Source organism: Cetorhinus maximus, chromosome 4, assembly GCF_964194155.1.
Source record: "Cetorhinus maximus chromosome 4, sCetMax3.hap1.1, whole genome shotgun sequence".
Classification (NCBI taxonomy): Eukaryota; Metazoa; Chordata; class Chondrichthyes; order Lamniformes; family Cetorhinidae; genus Cetorhinus; species Cetorhinus maximus.
In genome coordinates, this window is record NC_135882.1 from 179753695 (window position 1) to 179769653 (window position 15959).

The window sequence follows — 15959 nt, forward strand, 5'->3', positions numbered from 1 at the left end:
GAGCATTTCACCTAGTTCCATTCTCCCGTCTTCTCCCTGTAACTCTGCACATTCTCTCTTTTCAGATAACAGTCTAATTCCTTTTTGAATGTTTTGATTGAACCTGCCTCCACCACACTCTCAGGCAGAGCATTCCAGACCCGAACCACTCACTGTGTGAAAAAATATCTCCTCGTTTCACTATTCTTTCATTTACTAATTACCTTAAACCTGTGCCCTCGGGTTCTCGATCCGCTTACGAGTGGGAACAGCTTCTCCCTATCTACCCTGTCCAGACCCCTCATGATTTTGAATCCCTCTATCAAGTCTCCTCTTAGCCTTCTCTCCTCCAAGGAAACAGTCCCAACTTCTCCAATTTATCTTCATAACTGAAGTTTCTCATCCCTGGAACCATTCTCATGAATGTCACCTCAGTGATTCCTCTGCTGATTTGCTCCTCTCTCTCTCTCTCTCTCTCTCACTATTCTATAGAATACCCCCAGTTGTGTGATTATATCTTTCTTGCTTCTCAACTCTAACTAAATGGGTTTTGTCCTTGTCCCCTCAGGACATCCAACACCACAGTGTCAGTGCTGCCACCCCACCTCCTTTTCCCCCTTCTCTATCTTTTCTGAACACTTTCTATCCTTTTTTCCCCCCATTTGTTCATGGGATGTGGGCATCACTGGTTAGGCCAGCATTTATTACACTTTTCTAATTGCCCTTGTTCAGAGGGCATTTAACATTGCTGTGGGTCTGGAGTCACATGTAGGCCAGACCGGGTAAGGACGGCAGATTTCCTTCCCTAAAGGACATTAGTGACCCAGATGGGTTTTTACAACAATCAGCAATGGTTTCATGGTCATCATCAATCTTTTAATTAAAGATTTTTATTGAATTCAAATTTCACCATCTGCTGTGGTGGGATTCGAACCCGGGTCCCCAGAGCATTCCCCTGGGTCTCGGGATCACTACATTCCTGTTACATCATATTCCCATGTGGCTATTTGTGTTTGTAGCTCAGCAACGTTATTCACCACACTCTGTGTGTTTCTATAAATACATTGTAAACCTGTCTTTCCATTCCTGGTCACTCTTATTGTTATCCGATCTAATATGGAACTATTTCCTTCTCTGGTACTGTTGAGTGTTGTTAGTTTCTGAGTTGTCTCATGAAGTGGTCTAGAAGCTTGCCTGGTTGAACTTTCTCTGTTTATTAATAACATATAACCCTACACACGTACACAGGGTACAGTCCTGACTAGGTATTATCTTCAAGCTGACTTCTACCAGACTCACTACTACATTCTACTAATCCCATGTGACTCTCTACATCAGCATTGCAGCGGTTCAAGAAGGCAGCTCACCACCACCTTCTCAAGGGCAACTAGGGATGGGCAATAAATGCTGGTCCAGCCAGCGAAGCCCACATCCTGTGAATGAATAAAATATAGTGTGGGTGGTACTGTTCCCCCAGCCCCACATTAACCAGGGCAGTCCAGAACAATCTAATATTACATCCAACCTTATTCCTCTTTTCTACTCCCATATGCTGGCGCCCATACCTCTGCCAATTGAGTGTAAACCCTCCCCACCCACACTAGTGATACTCCCAGTGAGGACATTGGTTCCAGTCCTGTTAAGGTGCAACCCATCCCTTTGAATTGGTGTTTCCGGCCCCAGGACTGGTCCCAATGCCCCCAGAATGTGAAGCCCTCTCTCCTGCACCATGGCTTCATTGACCTTCCCTATCTTCCTATTTCTACTCTGGTTAGCGAGTGGCACCGGGAGTAATCCAGGGATTATTACCTTCAAGGTCCTACTTTTTAAACTTCCTCCCTAGCTCCTGACAACCTGAACATACAACCTCAATACCTGCCTCCTAAATGTTGTTGGTACCAACATCTTCTGGCTCACTCCCACCCCCCTGCAGGATATTGTGCCCCTCTCTGTGATGTCCTTTACCCTGGCACCAGGGTGATAAACACACCATGCAGGGCTCAGGATGACAGTAACAGAAATGCCTGTCTGTCCCCTGACTATAGGATCTCTATAATGAGTGTGTTTCTACTCTCTGCTGTTCCCTCCTGTACAGTCCCTTGCCCATTGATGCCATGGTCTAGGCTGCTCTCCTTCAGGTTACCCTCACTCCCAGCAGTCTCCAATACTAAGTGTGTTTGACATTGGCACACACCTCGAAGACTTCCTGTACTTCCTGCCTCTTCCTACTCTTCCTGACAGCCTCTCCCCTGCTATCCCAAACTCGCACTGCCTGTGGGGCGACTGCCTCCTGGAACATATGACCCAGGAAACTCCCACCCTCTCTGATGACCCTGAGCTGAAGCTGGAGCAGGCCAGAGACACTTCCCGACACATGGTTCCCCCTAGACACATGAAGCGTTGTGAAGTTCCCAGAGAAACAGGGACAGCAAGCGACAGGTCAAATCTTTATTTCCTCTTTTAGAATCTTTTAGAGATGGATCATACCAGCTGCAGTGATGCCCACATTTCATTAATATATTTAAAAATTATAACAATGTTTGTAATTTTCATCCTTTCTCAGGAGGCTATGACACTGGTGAAGCAGGATTTATTGAAGTAAGGGTTCTCGGTGTCATTCACACTGTGTGGGACTCTGACCCAGAGCTCCGACAGTAAGTGGGGAGAGTGGGCAATACCAGATTCCCTTCCCTCAAGCACATCACTTATTTAGTTGCATTTTTATGACAATAGGGCAGTTTTCATGGTCATTTTTCTGGTAGTGGAGCCACACATTGCCAAATGGATTCAATTCAATTTCACATAATGTCTAGTTTCCTGGTCTAGTCTATCGGGCACTGTGCAACACTTCAGCATCTCTCTGAATCCCTGTGAGTCTCTCTGCCTCAATATTTCTCTCTCTCTGTCTCAGTCTCTCTCTCTGCCTCTCCCTGTCTCCCTCTCTCCATCCCCCTTTATCTGTCTGCTTTTTCCTCACTCTCTGTCCTCCCTGTCTCTCTCTCTGCGTTTCTCTCTGTCTCAATCTCTCTTTGCCTCTCCGTCTCTGTCTCTCCTTGTCTCTCTCCATCTCCGTCTCTCTCTCTCTGCCTCTTTATCTCTCTCACTGCTTCTTTCTGCCTCTCCCTATCTGTCTCAGTCTCTCTGTGTTTCGCTCTGTCTCAATCTCTGCCTCTTTCTCTCTGCCTCTCCCTCTCTCTGTCTCTGTGTTTCTCTCTGCATCTCCCTCTCTCTCTCTCTCTCCTTGTCTCTCTAACTATGTTTCTCTCTCCCTCTCTCTGTCTCAGTCTCTCTCTCTGCGTTTCTCTCTGTCTCAGTCTCTGTTTCTCTCACTCTGTCTCTCCCTGTCTCTTGTCTCTGTGTTTCTTTCTGCCTCTCCCTATCTGTCTCAGTCTCTGTGTTTTGCTCTGTCTCAATCTCTGCCTCTTTCTCTCTGCCTCTCCCTCTCTCTGTCTCAGTCTCTCTCTCTGTGTTTCTCTCTGTCTCAGTCTCTGTTTCTCTCACTCTGCCTCTCTCTGTCTCTGTCTCTGTTTCTCTCACTCTGCCTCTCCCTATCTCTGTCTCTGTGTCTCTCTGCCTCTCTCTGTCTCTGTCTCTGTTTCTCTCACTCTGCCTCTCTCTGTCTCTGTCTCTGTGTTTCTCTCTGCCTCTCCCTCTCTCTGTTTCAGTCTCTCTCTCTGTGTTTCTGTCTGTCTCAGTCTGTCTCTCTCACTCTGCCTCTCCCTGTCTCTCTCTCTCTCTCTGTGTTTCTGTCTGCCTCTCCCTCTCTCTCTCCTTGTCTCTCCAACTATGTTTCTCTCTGCCTCTCCCTCTCTCTGTCTCAGTCTCTCTGTGTTTCTCTTTGTCTCAGTCTCTCTGTGTTTCTGTCTGTCTCAGTCTGTCTCTCTCACTCTGTCTCTCCCTGTCTCTGTCTCTGTGTTTCTCTCTGCATCTCCCTCTCTCTCTCTCTCCTTGTCTCTCCAACTATGTTTCTCTCTGCCTCTCCCTCTCTCTGTCTCAGTCTCTCTCTCTGTGTTTCTGTCTGTCTCTCTCACTCTGCCTCTCCCTGTCTCTGTCTCTGTGTTTCTCTCTGCCTCTCTCTCTCTCTGTCTCAGTCTCTATTTCTCTCTCTCTCTCTCTGCCTCCCCTTGTCTCTCTCCATCTGTGTTTCTCTCTCTCTCTCTCTCCTTCTCTGTCTCCAGTCAGTGAGGGGTTAATGCGGACACACAGCCCTCTCCTCCCTCCCTCTCCTCCCTCCCCCTGTTTCTCTCTGTTTCTCGGTTCCACACTCCCAGTATTTGCCCTGTCAGAGTCTCAGTGACTTTCAGCCGCAGTGTTTGGAGAGCTTTCCTCTTCAGACACTGGAATCTGCCCCGCGTCTGGGGTATTTACATCCGAGTGGCCCGCAGTGGGGTTAAAGTGTGGGACTGGGCAAGGGTGAGGAATCTCTCGGCTGTGACTAAATAAGGGAGATTCAGACGGCAGCCGCCTCAGCCCGGGGACCGCAGCAGGAGAGAGGAGCCCGGGGCAGGAGAGCAGAGAGAAGCCGGAGAGGGAGCAGCATGGACCGGACAGAGAGAGGCACAGAGACCGGTACCAAGGGCAAATCACACCCAGCTAACTCCTAGAGTAATTATTCACAAGGTAAATAATACCCAGTGTAGTAATAGAGTCATTCATGGGGCAGTAAATACCTGGGACAATTCTCTCTTTGGATGATTAGGGTCATTAACATAATTACTATGGGGCAATTAATTCAGTAATAATAACGAAAATATAGCAATTAATACCAGGAAAATTACTCACGGGGCTAAGTAATGGGGTAATTAAGATTAGGGCAGTTAATAAGTTATTATCTCTGTGCGCACTGCTGGGGTAACAGGTTTGATAAAACTGAGTGGCTATTTCACAGGGCATTTCACAGTCAATCCCATTGCCCTGGGTCTGGAGTCACATGTAGGCCAGACCAGGTAAGGACGGCAGATTTCCTTCCCTAAAGGGCATTAGTGACCCAGATGGGTTTTTATGACAATCAGACACCACATGAGGTGATTAATGGGGGATTGATGAGTGGAATATAGTTAATAATCAGAGCAAATAAATACTTGATATTTTCCTATAAATGTACATTCTTAGTGACTGGGACAATTAATGGGAAAACTGATAAAAGGGGCAGTTATTCACTGGAAATGAATAGAGTATTATTAATACTCTAGTGCGGTGCAATTATTAACTGGGACAGTTATTTGGGGTAATTAATAATTCAGATGATTTTCTTTTGTAGGCATTAATTCAGTAATGGGGAAAAACATCAAACTATATCTTTGCAGAATGAACTCTTTAGGCTGAGTCACAAACTCTTCACCACCGAGAATCAATAGGAAATTATTGACTGGATTTCAGGCTGTTGACACCTCACGGATCCAACTTCACCCCTACCCCAGTGATTCAGTGTGTGTGGGACCCGTACCCCAGTGAGAGTCGGTGTGTGTGGGACCCGTACCCCAGTGAGAGTCTGTGTTTGTGGGTCCCGTACCCCAGTGAGAGTCGGTGTGTGTGGGACCCGAACCCCAGCGAGAGTCAGTGTGTGTGGGACCCATACCCCAGTGAGAGTCTGTGTGTGTGGGACCCGTACCCCAGTGAGAGTCGGTGTGTGTGGGACTCGTACCCCAGTGAGAGTCGGTGTGTGTGGGACCCGTAGCCCAGTGAGAGTCGGTGTGTGTGGGACCCGTACCCCAGTGACAGTCGGTGTGTGTGGGACCCGTACCCCAGTGAGAGTCAGTGTGTGTGGGACCCGTACCCCAGTGAGAGTCGGTGTGTGTGGAACCCGTACCCCAGTGAGAGTCAGTGTGTGTGGGACCCGAACCCCAGCGAGAGTCAGTGTGTGTGGGACCCATACCCCAGTGAGAGTCTGTGTGTGTGGGACCCGTACCCCAGTGAGAGTCGGTGTGTGTGGGACTCGTACCCCAGTGAGAGTCGGTGTGTGTGGGACCCGTACCCCAGTGAGAGTCGGTGTGTGTGGGACCCGTACCCCAGTGAGAGTCGGTGTGTGTGGGACCCGTACCCCAGTGAGAGTCGGTGTGTGTGGGACCCGTACCCCAGTGAGAGTCGGTGTGTGTGGGACCCGTACCCCAGTGAGAGTCGGTGTGTGTGGGACCCGTACCCCACTGAGGGTCATTGTGTGTGGGACCCGTACCCCAGTGAGAGTCAGTGTGTGTGGGAACCGTACCCCAGTGAGAGTCAGTGTGTGTGGGACCCGTACCCCAGTGAGAGTCAGTGTGTGTGGGACCCGTACCCCAGTGAGAGTCAGTGTGTGTGGGACCCGTACCCCAGTGAGTGTCAGTGTGTGTGGGACCCGTACCCCAGTGAGAGTCAGTGTGTGTGGGAACCGTACCCCAGTGAGAGTCTGTGTGTGTGGGACCCGTACCCCAGTGAGAGTCAGTGTCTGTGGGACCCGTACCCCAGTGAGAGTCAGTGTGTGTGGGACCCATACCCCAGTGAGAGTCAGTGTGTGTGGGACCCGTACCCCAGTGAGAGTCAGTGTATGTGGGACCCGTACCCCAGTGAGAGTCAGTGTGTGTGGGACCCATACCCCAGTGAGAGTCAGTGTATGTGGGACCCGTACCCCAGTGAGAGTCAGTGTGTGTGGGACCTGTACCCCAGTGAGAGTCAGTGTATGTGGGACCCGTACCCCAGTGAGAGTCAGTGTGTGTGGGACCCATACCCCAGTGAGAGTCAGTGTGTGTGGGACCCGTACCCCAGTGAGAGTCAGTGTATGTGGGAACCGTACCCCAGTGAGTGTCAGTGTGTGTGGGACCCGTACCCCAGTGAGAGTCAGTGTGTGTGGGACCCGTACCCCAGTGAGAGTCAGTGTGTGTGGGACCCGTACCCCAGTGAGAGTCAGTGTGTGTGGGACCCGTACCCCAGTGAGAGTCAGTGTGTGTGGGACCCGTACCCCAGTGAGAGTCAGTGTGTGTGGGACCCGTACCCCAGTGAGAGTCAGTGTGTGTGGGACCCGTACCCCAGTGAGAGTCAGGGTGTGTGGGACCCGTACCCCAGTGAGAGTCAGTGTGTGTGGGACCCGTACCCCAGTGAGAGTCAGTGTGTGTGGGACCCGTACCCCAGTGAGAGTCAGTGTGTGTGGGACCCGTACCCCAGTGAGAGTCAGTGTTTTCAGGACAGGGAGAGAAAGTAAATTGTGTCCCTGGAGCCTGAGTGTGAGTTTTGTTTAAGATCGATGGTGAGGGTGGGTGTTTGCGATTGGTGGTGGTTCCAATGGGCAGGCTGTGAATGACCCTGACAGGGAGTAGATCCTTTCAGTAGTGATATTGTTTAGTGTTTGGCCACTCACTGTGTGATTTAACAGGTGTTTTCTCATCCCCATTCTGTACAAGGTGGCACTGAGGGTCGCCCAGCATTGTGGGCAGTGGACATCACTCATGTTGTGGCCCGTTGCCTAAGCAATGAACAGGATCCTGTGCCCCGAGACGCTCCAACAGACGACCAGCATCTCGGCTCAGCCTGTCCCGGGACTTGGCAGCGACTTCTGCTCAGACCAAGGCTTCACCCACTTTAGGATTTTCCTGTCTCTCATCACTTTCTTTGGGATTTTCTCGCTCAATTCTGACAAGCTGCTGGAACTTGGCATCATTGGCCAGGGCTCTGGGATTTAAGGATGCCAATTCGAAGAGGCCATGTTGCTCCTCAAAATACATTCCTCGATACCATCATTCGGAAATTGGAAGGTCGCAGTGAGTGTTTGTGATCTTATCTGTAAATCAGTCCTTCACTGGGAAAGACAGAGAGAGAGATGGATAGGGGGAGAGAGAAAAGGAAAGATGGAGAGATGGATAGAGAGAAAAACGTTGGGAGAGAGATAGAGAAACCGCAGAGGGTAAGTTAGAGACAGGGAGAAATAGACAGAGGGTTACTTAAGACAGTGAGAGAAGGAGAGAGACATAGACAAGGAGCCAGAGAAACAGACAGAATTGAAAAGTTGGATATAAAAGTAGAGACTGAATGAGGAAGAACAGTACAGATGCACATTCACAAAAAACAGAAAGGGACAGAGTTAAAGATATTACCTAAAAAGAGCCAGAGGGGGACACACTGGAAGAGATTGAAAGAGAGAGTCAGATGTACTTGGGCTAAGGGATGGATTAAGGATAAAGAAGAGAGTGAGATACAGTGCGAGAGAGAGAGAGATACTCACAGACTGTCAAACGTTAGTTCTCCTTGAGAAAATAACAGCAGGCTCAATAATGACCTTTAATGCTGTAAGTCTGAAGGACACTGTCTGTGTGCAGAGGAGCTGCTGGGGGTGGGGGAATGCCATGAACTGCAGGAGAGGGGAATCTGATAACTGGAATCTATAAATACTCTACAAATGGTGCTTAGCATATCCTGACACTGAGTAGCGAGAGAACAATCTCTAGAATAAAAATACATAACTGGAGAGAGGCTGATTTCGGTGAATTTCAGGGGGATGTGGCCTGGGTAAACTGGAGTCAAAGACAGGGAGACAGAAAGTCAATGGAGTGAGAGGCAGCCTTTACAGAGGAACTGGCTCCGATACAGTCATTTCCAGAAATGGGGAGAGGGGTAGGGAGGGCACAAGAAACCAGAGCTCCCTTGATGACAAAGGAGATAGAGAGAAGGAGGAATATAGGGGTAGGTGGAGGCCATTCAGCCCCTCTATCCTGTTCCGTCATCAATCCGACCATTGCTGATCTGCGATCTAACTCCACACTCTTTGTGCATATCCCTGAATACCTGTAGTTAACAAAAATCCATCAATCTCCAATCTAAAATCAACAATTGATCTAAGCATCAGATGCTGTCTGTAGAAGAGAGTTAGTTCCAAACACCCTTTGTGTGTAGCAGCGTTTCCTAGTTTCAGTCTGAAGCAGTAAAAGGACCAGCATGAAGACATCACCCGGGGAGAATCAGGCTGAATGGAGTCCGAGGGGAAAAGCAAAGAGACAGAGATTGGACCCAGGAACATAGGAGCAGGAGTAGGCCATTTGGCCCTTCGAGCCTGCTCCACCATTCAATTAGATCATGGCTGATCCTCTCCCTCAACACCACTTTCCTGCGCTATCTCCATGTCCCCTGATGTCATTAGTCCCCAGGAATCTATCGATTTCTGTCTTGAACATACTCAATGACTGAGCTTCCACAGCCTCTGGGGTAGAGAATTCCAAAGATTCACCACCCTGTGAGTGAAGAAATTCCTCCTCATTTCAATGTTAAATGGCCGACCCCTTATCCTGTGACTGTGTCCCCTGGTTCTAGACTCCCCAGCCAGGGGAACATCCTATCCACATCTACCCTGTATAGGCAGGGTAAGGCATCCAGGGAAAGAAAGGCTTGTATTTCTCTGGGGGTTTCACCTACCTCAGGAAATCCCAAATCCCCCAGCAGCCAATGAAATACGTTTTGAAGCGTGGCCATTGTTGTAATTGGGAAACGCAGCATCCAATCAGTGCACAGCAAAATCCTACAACAAGGCAGTGTGAGGCTGGTCGATGGTCAGTTTGAGTGGTTCCAATGGAAGGATAAATATTGGCCAGGAAGAGCTCTCCTCCTTTTCAAAAAGTGCCAAAGTATCTTTTCTATCCAACTGAGAGGGCAGATGGGCCTTGGCTTAATGTATGTGAGGTGGCATCTCAGACAGTGTAGCACTCCGCGTGTGTGCCAGCTAGGTGTTTGTATTTAATTCTCTGGCACGGGACTTGAAGCGGTAATATTCTGTCTGAGGTGATGGTGTGACCGGAGGTGTCACAATTCAAATAAAGGTGTTCAATAGTAAAATTAACAGTAAGAGGATTGTCAGAGGGATGATGGACCAATCAGGGAGATGTATTAATGGAGGTAAAAGGCTGATATACTGAATGATGTTGGTTTACCAGTGAAGTGGACTCTGCAATGATAAAGAGGTTGTCAGGATATTGAATAAAAGTAGAAAAAGTAGAAATGCTAGAAAGTCTGGGAATGTTTAAACTAGTTAAGGCACCTGCTCTGGACAGGATGTACCCTCGGTTGCTGGGGGAAGGGCAGGTAGAGATTGCAGAGACATTGGCCATAATCGAGATGGGCATGGTGCCAAACGCCCACATTGGCGAGACCTCCAGAGAAAATAACCCTGGAGAAAATTAACAGCCACTTGGACAACACCAACTTACAAAGATTCATTCAGGGCAAAATGTACTTTGCCTAATTTGACTGAGTTTTTTGTTGGGGTAACAGTGAGAATTGAGGAGGGTCATTGAGCTGAAGTTTTATACTCTTTTGATCATATCTGTAACTAAATTAACAATGAACAGATCGAATTAAAGAAACAGATCAGATCAAATAAAGTGATATCCCCTTAAAGGGGAACTGTAACAAAGGAAAAAATCTTTTAAAGGAACATTATTAAATCAAATTAAAATTTAGTTTTGGGGGCCATAAGCATTCCGACTCCCGCTGTGTCCACTGGCCACAGAGCGTCTCAAGTGTGCCACTGGACGCTGCATATTCCCTTTCCAAGGACACCCGGCCATGAGCATAGCCGTGGGAGAAGGGCAGACAGTTGGGCAGGTGACCCCCTTGACCAGCCACTGTCTGGACCTGTCAATGGCCAGCTTGGCCAGGCCCATGAGGAGGTCCTCCCCCAGCCCCCGGCTCCTCTCTGCACCGGTGGCCAAAGATCAGGAAGGCTGGACTGCGGTGCAAACAAGCAACTCCCACAAAAAAACTCAAAAAGGGAGTGCAATCTCTCACATGTATGTACACATGGAACACAGATCCTCAAGGCTGCAGGAAATACAGGCAGCCTGGGAGTCCATCAGCCATTGCAGCCTCTGGTTGTAAGGGACTGCTCCATGCAACACCCTCCACGCCAGATCCCCGATGGAAAAGGGAAGGGCTCCCATGTAGGGAAGCCACCACTGGATGGCAGGATGGAACACCACGCTGTGCCTCGATGGTGGGCAAGTGTGGTGACATGAAGGGTATGCAGCAACAGCAGCCTGAAAAGGATATCACTACGCGCTGAGTGAAAAGGCGTGGAAGCAATTTCCATCAGGCGGCTCGAATTGTGGGAGGTTCCGGGCTTGGGGCCGATGTGAAATTCTGCTCGGACGGGAGTTTGCCACACACTCCAGTCACCGTGACACCATGGGAGCTGTCAGCGCCCGAGCACCACAGCTTAGAGGCTGTGGATAGTGTTGGCCACATCAACAGATGCACAAGGCCCCAGTTCAAATGGTGACATCCTGAACATCTCCAACTCTGGTCACCCCAGGGGCCTGAGGCCGACAGTCTGCCAGTCGGATGGACCTGTATAGCTGCAGGGACAGATTAATGATGTTGTATATCTGGACTTTCAAAAGATGTTTGATAATCACCACAGAGCAGGCTCTTGTTTTAAAGGATTGAAACCCCTGGGACAGAAGTGGCAGAAACAGCAGGGATAGAAACTCCAGGGATGGGGAATGGTTGTTTTTCAGGGGGAAGGCAGGTACACATTGGAATTCCCCAAGGGTCAGGACTGGGTCACTGCTGTTTTTGAATGATCAAGACTTGGGTGTACAAGTACAAATTTGACGTTTGCGGGTGATACGAAGCTTGGGAGTGTTGTGAACTGTGAGGAGGATGGTGTGGAACTTCAAGAGGACACAGACAAGTTGGTGGAGTGGGCAGATAGGTGGCAGATGAAGGTCAATGTGGAGAAGTGTGAGGTGATGCATTTTGGTGGGAAGAACATGGACGGACAATTTAAAATAAGGGGTGAAATTTTGAAGGGGGTGCAGGAGCAGAAAGAGCTGTGTGTATATGTGCATAGATCACTGAAGGTGGCAGGATAGGTGGAGAGAGCAGTTAATAAAGTATATAGTATCCTGGGCTTTATTAATAGGGGCATAGAGTACAAGAGCAGGGAGGTTATGTTGAACTTGTATAAGTCACTAGTTCGGCCTCAGCTGGAATATTGTGTCCAGTTCTGGGTGCCGCACTTTAGGAAGGATGTGAAGGTAATGGGGAGAGTGTGGAAAAGATTCACGAGAATGGCTCCAGGGATGAGGAACTTCGGTTATGAAGATAGAATAAAGAGCAGAGGTTATTCTCAGAGAAATTTGAGAGTGGATTTGGTAGAGGTGTTCAAAATGATGAAAGGCCTTAATCACGCAAATATGAAGAAAGGGCCTGTGCTGCCTGTGAAGTCAGGACCAGCGAGTGTAGATAAAAGGAGATTGGCGAACGCTCCAGAGGAAGGAGCAAGAAATTCATCTCATGTAATGAAAAAGGAAGAAGAACTTGCATTTTGATAGTGCCTATAATGTTCAGCAGATTTCCCAAAGGGCATTACTAACAATGAAGTATATTCACTGTCATTACTTAGGAAATGCAGCAGTTAACTAGTGCACAGCAAGCTCCCACACAGCAATATGATTGGTCAAATCATCTGTTTTTATGATATTGATTGAACAATAAACATCGACCTTAGCACACCCAGGAGAGTTCCCCTGTTCCTCTTTCAAACAGTACCCAGAAATCTTTTACCTTCATCTGAGAGGGCATGTGAGGGCCTTGGGTTAATGTCTCCTCCAAAAGACTGCTCCATCAACAGTGCAGCACTCCCTCAGCACTGACCCTGTGACAGTGCAGCACTTCCTCAGTACTGACCCTCCGACAGTGCAGCACTCCCCCAGTACTGACCCTGTGACAGTGCAGCACTCCCCCAGTACTGACCCTCCAACAGTGCAGCACTCCTTCAGCACTGACCCTCCAACAGTGCAGCACTCCCTCAGCACTGATCCTCCGACAGTGCAACACTCCCTCAGTACTGACCCTCCGACAGTGCAGCGCTCCCTCAATACTGACCCTCCGACAGTGCAGCACTCCCACAGTACCGACCCTCCAACAGTGCGGCGCTCCCTCAGTACTGACCTTGCGACAGTGCGGCACTTCCTCAGTACTGTCCCTCCAACGGTGCGGCACTCCCTCAGTACTGTCCCTCCAACAGTGCAGCAATCCCTCAGTACTGACCCTCCGACAGTGCAGCACTCCCTTAGTACCGACCCTCCGACAGTGCAGCGCTCCCTCAGTACCGACCCTCCGACAGTGCAGCACTCCCTCAGTACCAACCCTCCAACAGTGCAACGCTCCCTCAGTACTGACCCTCCGACAGTGCAGCACTCCCTCAGTACTGACCCTCTGACAGTGCAGCGCTCCCTCAGTACTGACCCTCTGACAGTGCAGCGCTCCCTCAGTACTGACCCTCTGACAGTGCAGCTCTCCCTCAGTAGTAACCCTCTGACAATGAGGCACTCCCTCAGTACTGGACACATGTGTAGCTAGAATATGGCCCCAGATGCCTTGAGTGGGGCCTGCAGCCAGCAATGGCTGGTGTTCTAATAGGAAAGGGTGTCTGGAAGGAACCACAACTGTAATCTGAACATTGAAACTGCGTTTGTTGACAGTAAGGAGTTAAGGAGAGGAGCCTCCTGAATAATGCAGAGCTTGATGGTTGGGTGACAGCTGCTTGCTCTTTTTAAATATTTGAACAAGGGCAATGAAGGAAGCTTTCCCAAGTTCCCTGGAGGAACCGAGCACATTTTACAGTCGACCTTTGCCCACTGTTCCTGCAGCTTTCTCCAGAATTCAGAAAACCGTTCTCAGCATAGAATGGGAATTTAAATCTCAGGTTTCTGCCTGTGGTGAGATCAATCACCAGATTAAAAAAATAATCCCAGGGCAGCTACAGCACGGGGTTAGATACAGAGTAAATCTCCCTCTACACTGTTCCCATCAAACACTCCCAGGGCAGCTACAGCACGGGGTTAGATACAGAGTAAATCTCCCTCTACACCGTCCCCATCAAACACTCCCAGGGCAGCTACAGCACGGGGTTAGATACAGAGTAAAGCTCCCTCTACACCGTCCCCATCAAACGCTCCCAGGACAGGTACAGCACGGGGTTGGATACAGAGTAAAGCTCCCTCTACACCATCCCCATCAAACACTCCCAGGACAGGTACAGGGTGGGGCGGGTGGGTGGGGAGTAGGTGTGGGTGGGGAGTAGGGGTGGGTGTGGGGGTAGGGGTGGGTGTGGGTGGGTGTGGGGGTAGGGGTGGGTGTGGGTGGGTGTGGGGCTAGGGGTGGGTGTGGGTGGGTGTGGGGGTAGGGGTGGGTGTGGGTGGGTGTGGGGGTAGGGGTGGGTGTGGGTGGGTGTGGGGGTAGGGGTGGGGCAGATGGGTGGGGTGTAGGGGCAGAGGGATGGGTGGGGCTGGTAGAGACATATCGAGGGCATTGATTATTGTCAGTGAGTTTCACAGTGACCCTCTCTGGTTTGAGTGATTTTTGCAATTGTCTCTGTTGTTTTGTTAATTCCTGTCAATCTGTTGCACCCTCTACCCTAGATCAGAAATTTGTCATTGGCAATGCTCGAGTGGGGAACTGTGCCATCATTTTCTGTAACGATGCTTTCTGTGAAATGTGTGGTTATTCGCGAGCGGAGGTGATGCAGAAACCAGGAACCTGTGACTTCCTCCATGGACCACAGACCAGGAGAGCTGCCGTTTCTCAGATAACACAGGCTCTGGGAGGCTCCGAGGAGAGGAAGGTGGAGGTGTCTCTCTACAGGAAAGATGGTAAGAATCCAGATGTGGACGGGGTCAAATGTGAGCTTCTCCAGAAGCAGGATGATATAAACTGCCTGCTCTTTGAGGAATTAACAGGAAGAGTCAACATGGCCAATGTGATAGATGTCATTTATCTGCATTTTCAAAAGGCCTTTGATAAGAGGATCCCATAATAACAGACTCCTGGATAAGGTCAGAGGATGTGGAGCCAGGGGCTCAGTGACAGAATGGATTGTCAGCTGGTTCCAAGACAGAAAGCAGGCGCTGGGAGGAAAGGGTCGTTATTCAGGGTGGCAGAAGGTGGGAAAGGATGTTCCCCAGGGATCAGCGCTGGGACCACTGCTGCTCACAATTTATATCAACCGGCTGGACTTGGGAATCAAAAACACAATTTCTAAATTTGTGGGTGGTTGGTGATAGTGGGGGTGCGAGATGAGATGGGGGTGTGGGGGGGTGTGGGGTGGGGGGTGCGAGGTGAGATGGGGGTGTGGGGGGTGTGGGTTGGGGGGTGTGAGGTGAGATGGGGGGGTGGGGGGTGTGGGTTGGGGTGTGTGAGGTGAGATGGGGGGTGGGGTGGTGTGGGGTGAGATGGGGGGGTGGGGGGTGGTGGTGCGAGGTGAGATGGGGGGGTGGGGGGTGGGGGGTGGTGGTGCGAGGTGAGATGGGGGGGTGGGAGGGTGGGGGGTGGGGTGGTGCGAGGTGAGATGGGGGGTTGGGGGGTGAGATGGCGGGGTGGGGGGTGTGGGTTGGGGGGTGTGAGGTGAGATGGGGGGGTGGGATCATTTGTCTCAATAGCACGTCCCTGCCCCAGCTCAGAGACCAAAAATATAAACATTAAACATATTCAGTGATGGAGTATCCACAGCCCCCTGGGACAGAGAATTCCCAAGATTCACAGCCCTTTGAGTGAAGAAATTTCTCCTCATCTCAGTCCTAAATGATCGACCCCTTATCCTGAGACTGGGCCCCCGTGTTTTAGATTCCCCGACCAGCGGGAACAATCTCTCAGCGTCCACCCTGTCAAACCCCTGAGATGAGATCACCTCTCCTTCTAAACTCTAACAATATAGGCCCATTCTGTTCCAGTACAGCTACAACACTGGCATCTACCCAGCAATGTGGAAAATTGCTCAGGTATGCCCTATACACAAAAAGCAGGATAAATCCAACCCGGCCAATTACCGCTCCATCAGTATTGCCCATCCCTAGTTGCTCTTGAGAAGGTGGTGGTGAGCTGCCTTCTTGAACCGCTGCAGTCCATGTGGTGTAGGTACACCCACAGTGCTGTTAGGGAGGGAGTTCCAGGATTTTGACCCAGTGACAGTGAAGGAACGGCGATATATTTCCAAGTCAGGATGGTGAGTGACTTGGAGAGGAACT

General features: G+C 50.0%; 1 protein-coding gene across 1 annotated transcript in view; it reads left to right on the top strand.

The window, feature by feature from the left end:
* The first annotated feature begins 7353 nt into the window (after positions 1 to 7353).
* Positions 7354 to 15959, top strand: part of LOC144680072 (voltage-gated inwardly rectifying potassium channel KCNH2-like) — a 156153-nt gene continuing 147547 nt past the window's right edge. The window contains exons 1-2 of the mRNA XM_078541222.1: positions 7354 to 7706; positions 14358 to 14588. Of these exons, the coding sequence (XP_078397348.1) occupies positions 7631 to 7706; positions 14358 to 14588 (307 nt within the window). The 5' untranslated portion in view covers positions 7354 to 7630. The remainder of the gene's footprint in view (positions 7707 to 14357; positions 14589 to 15959) is intronic.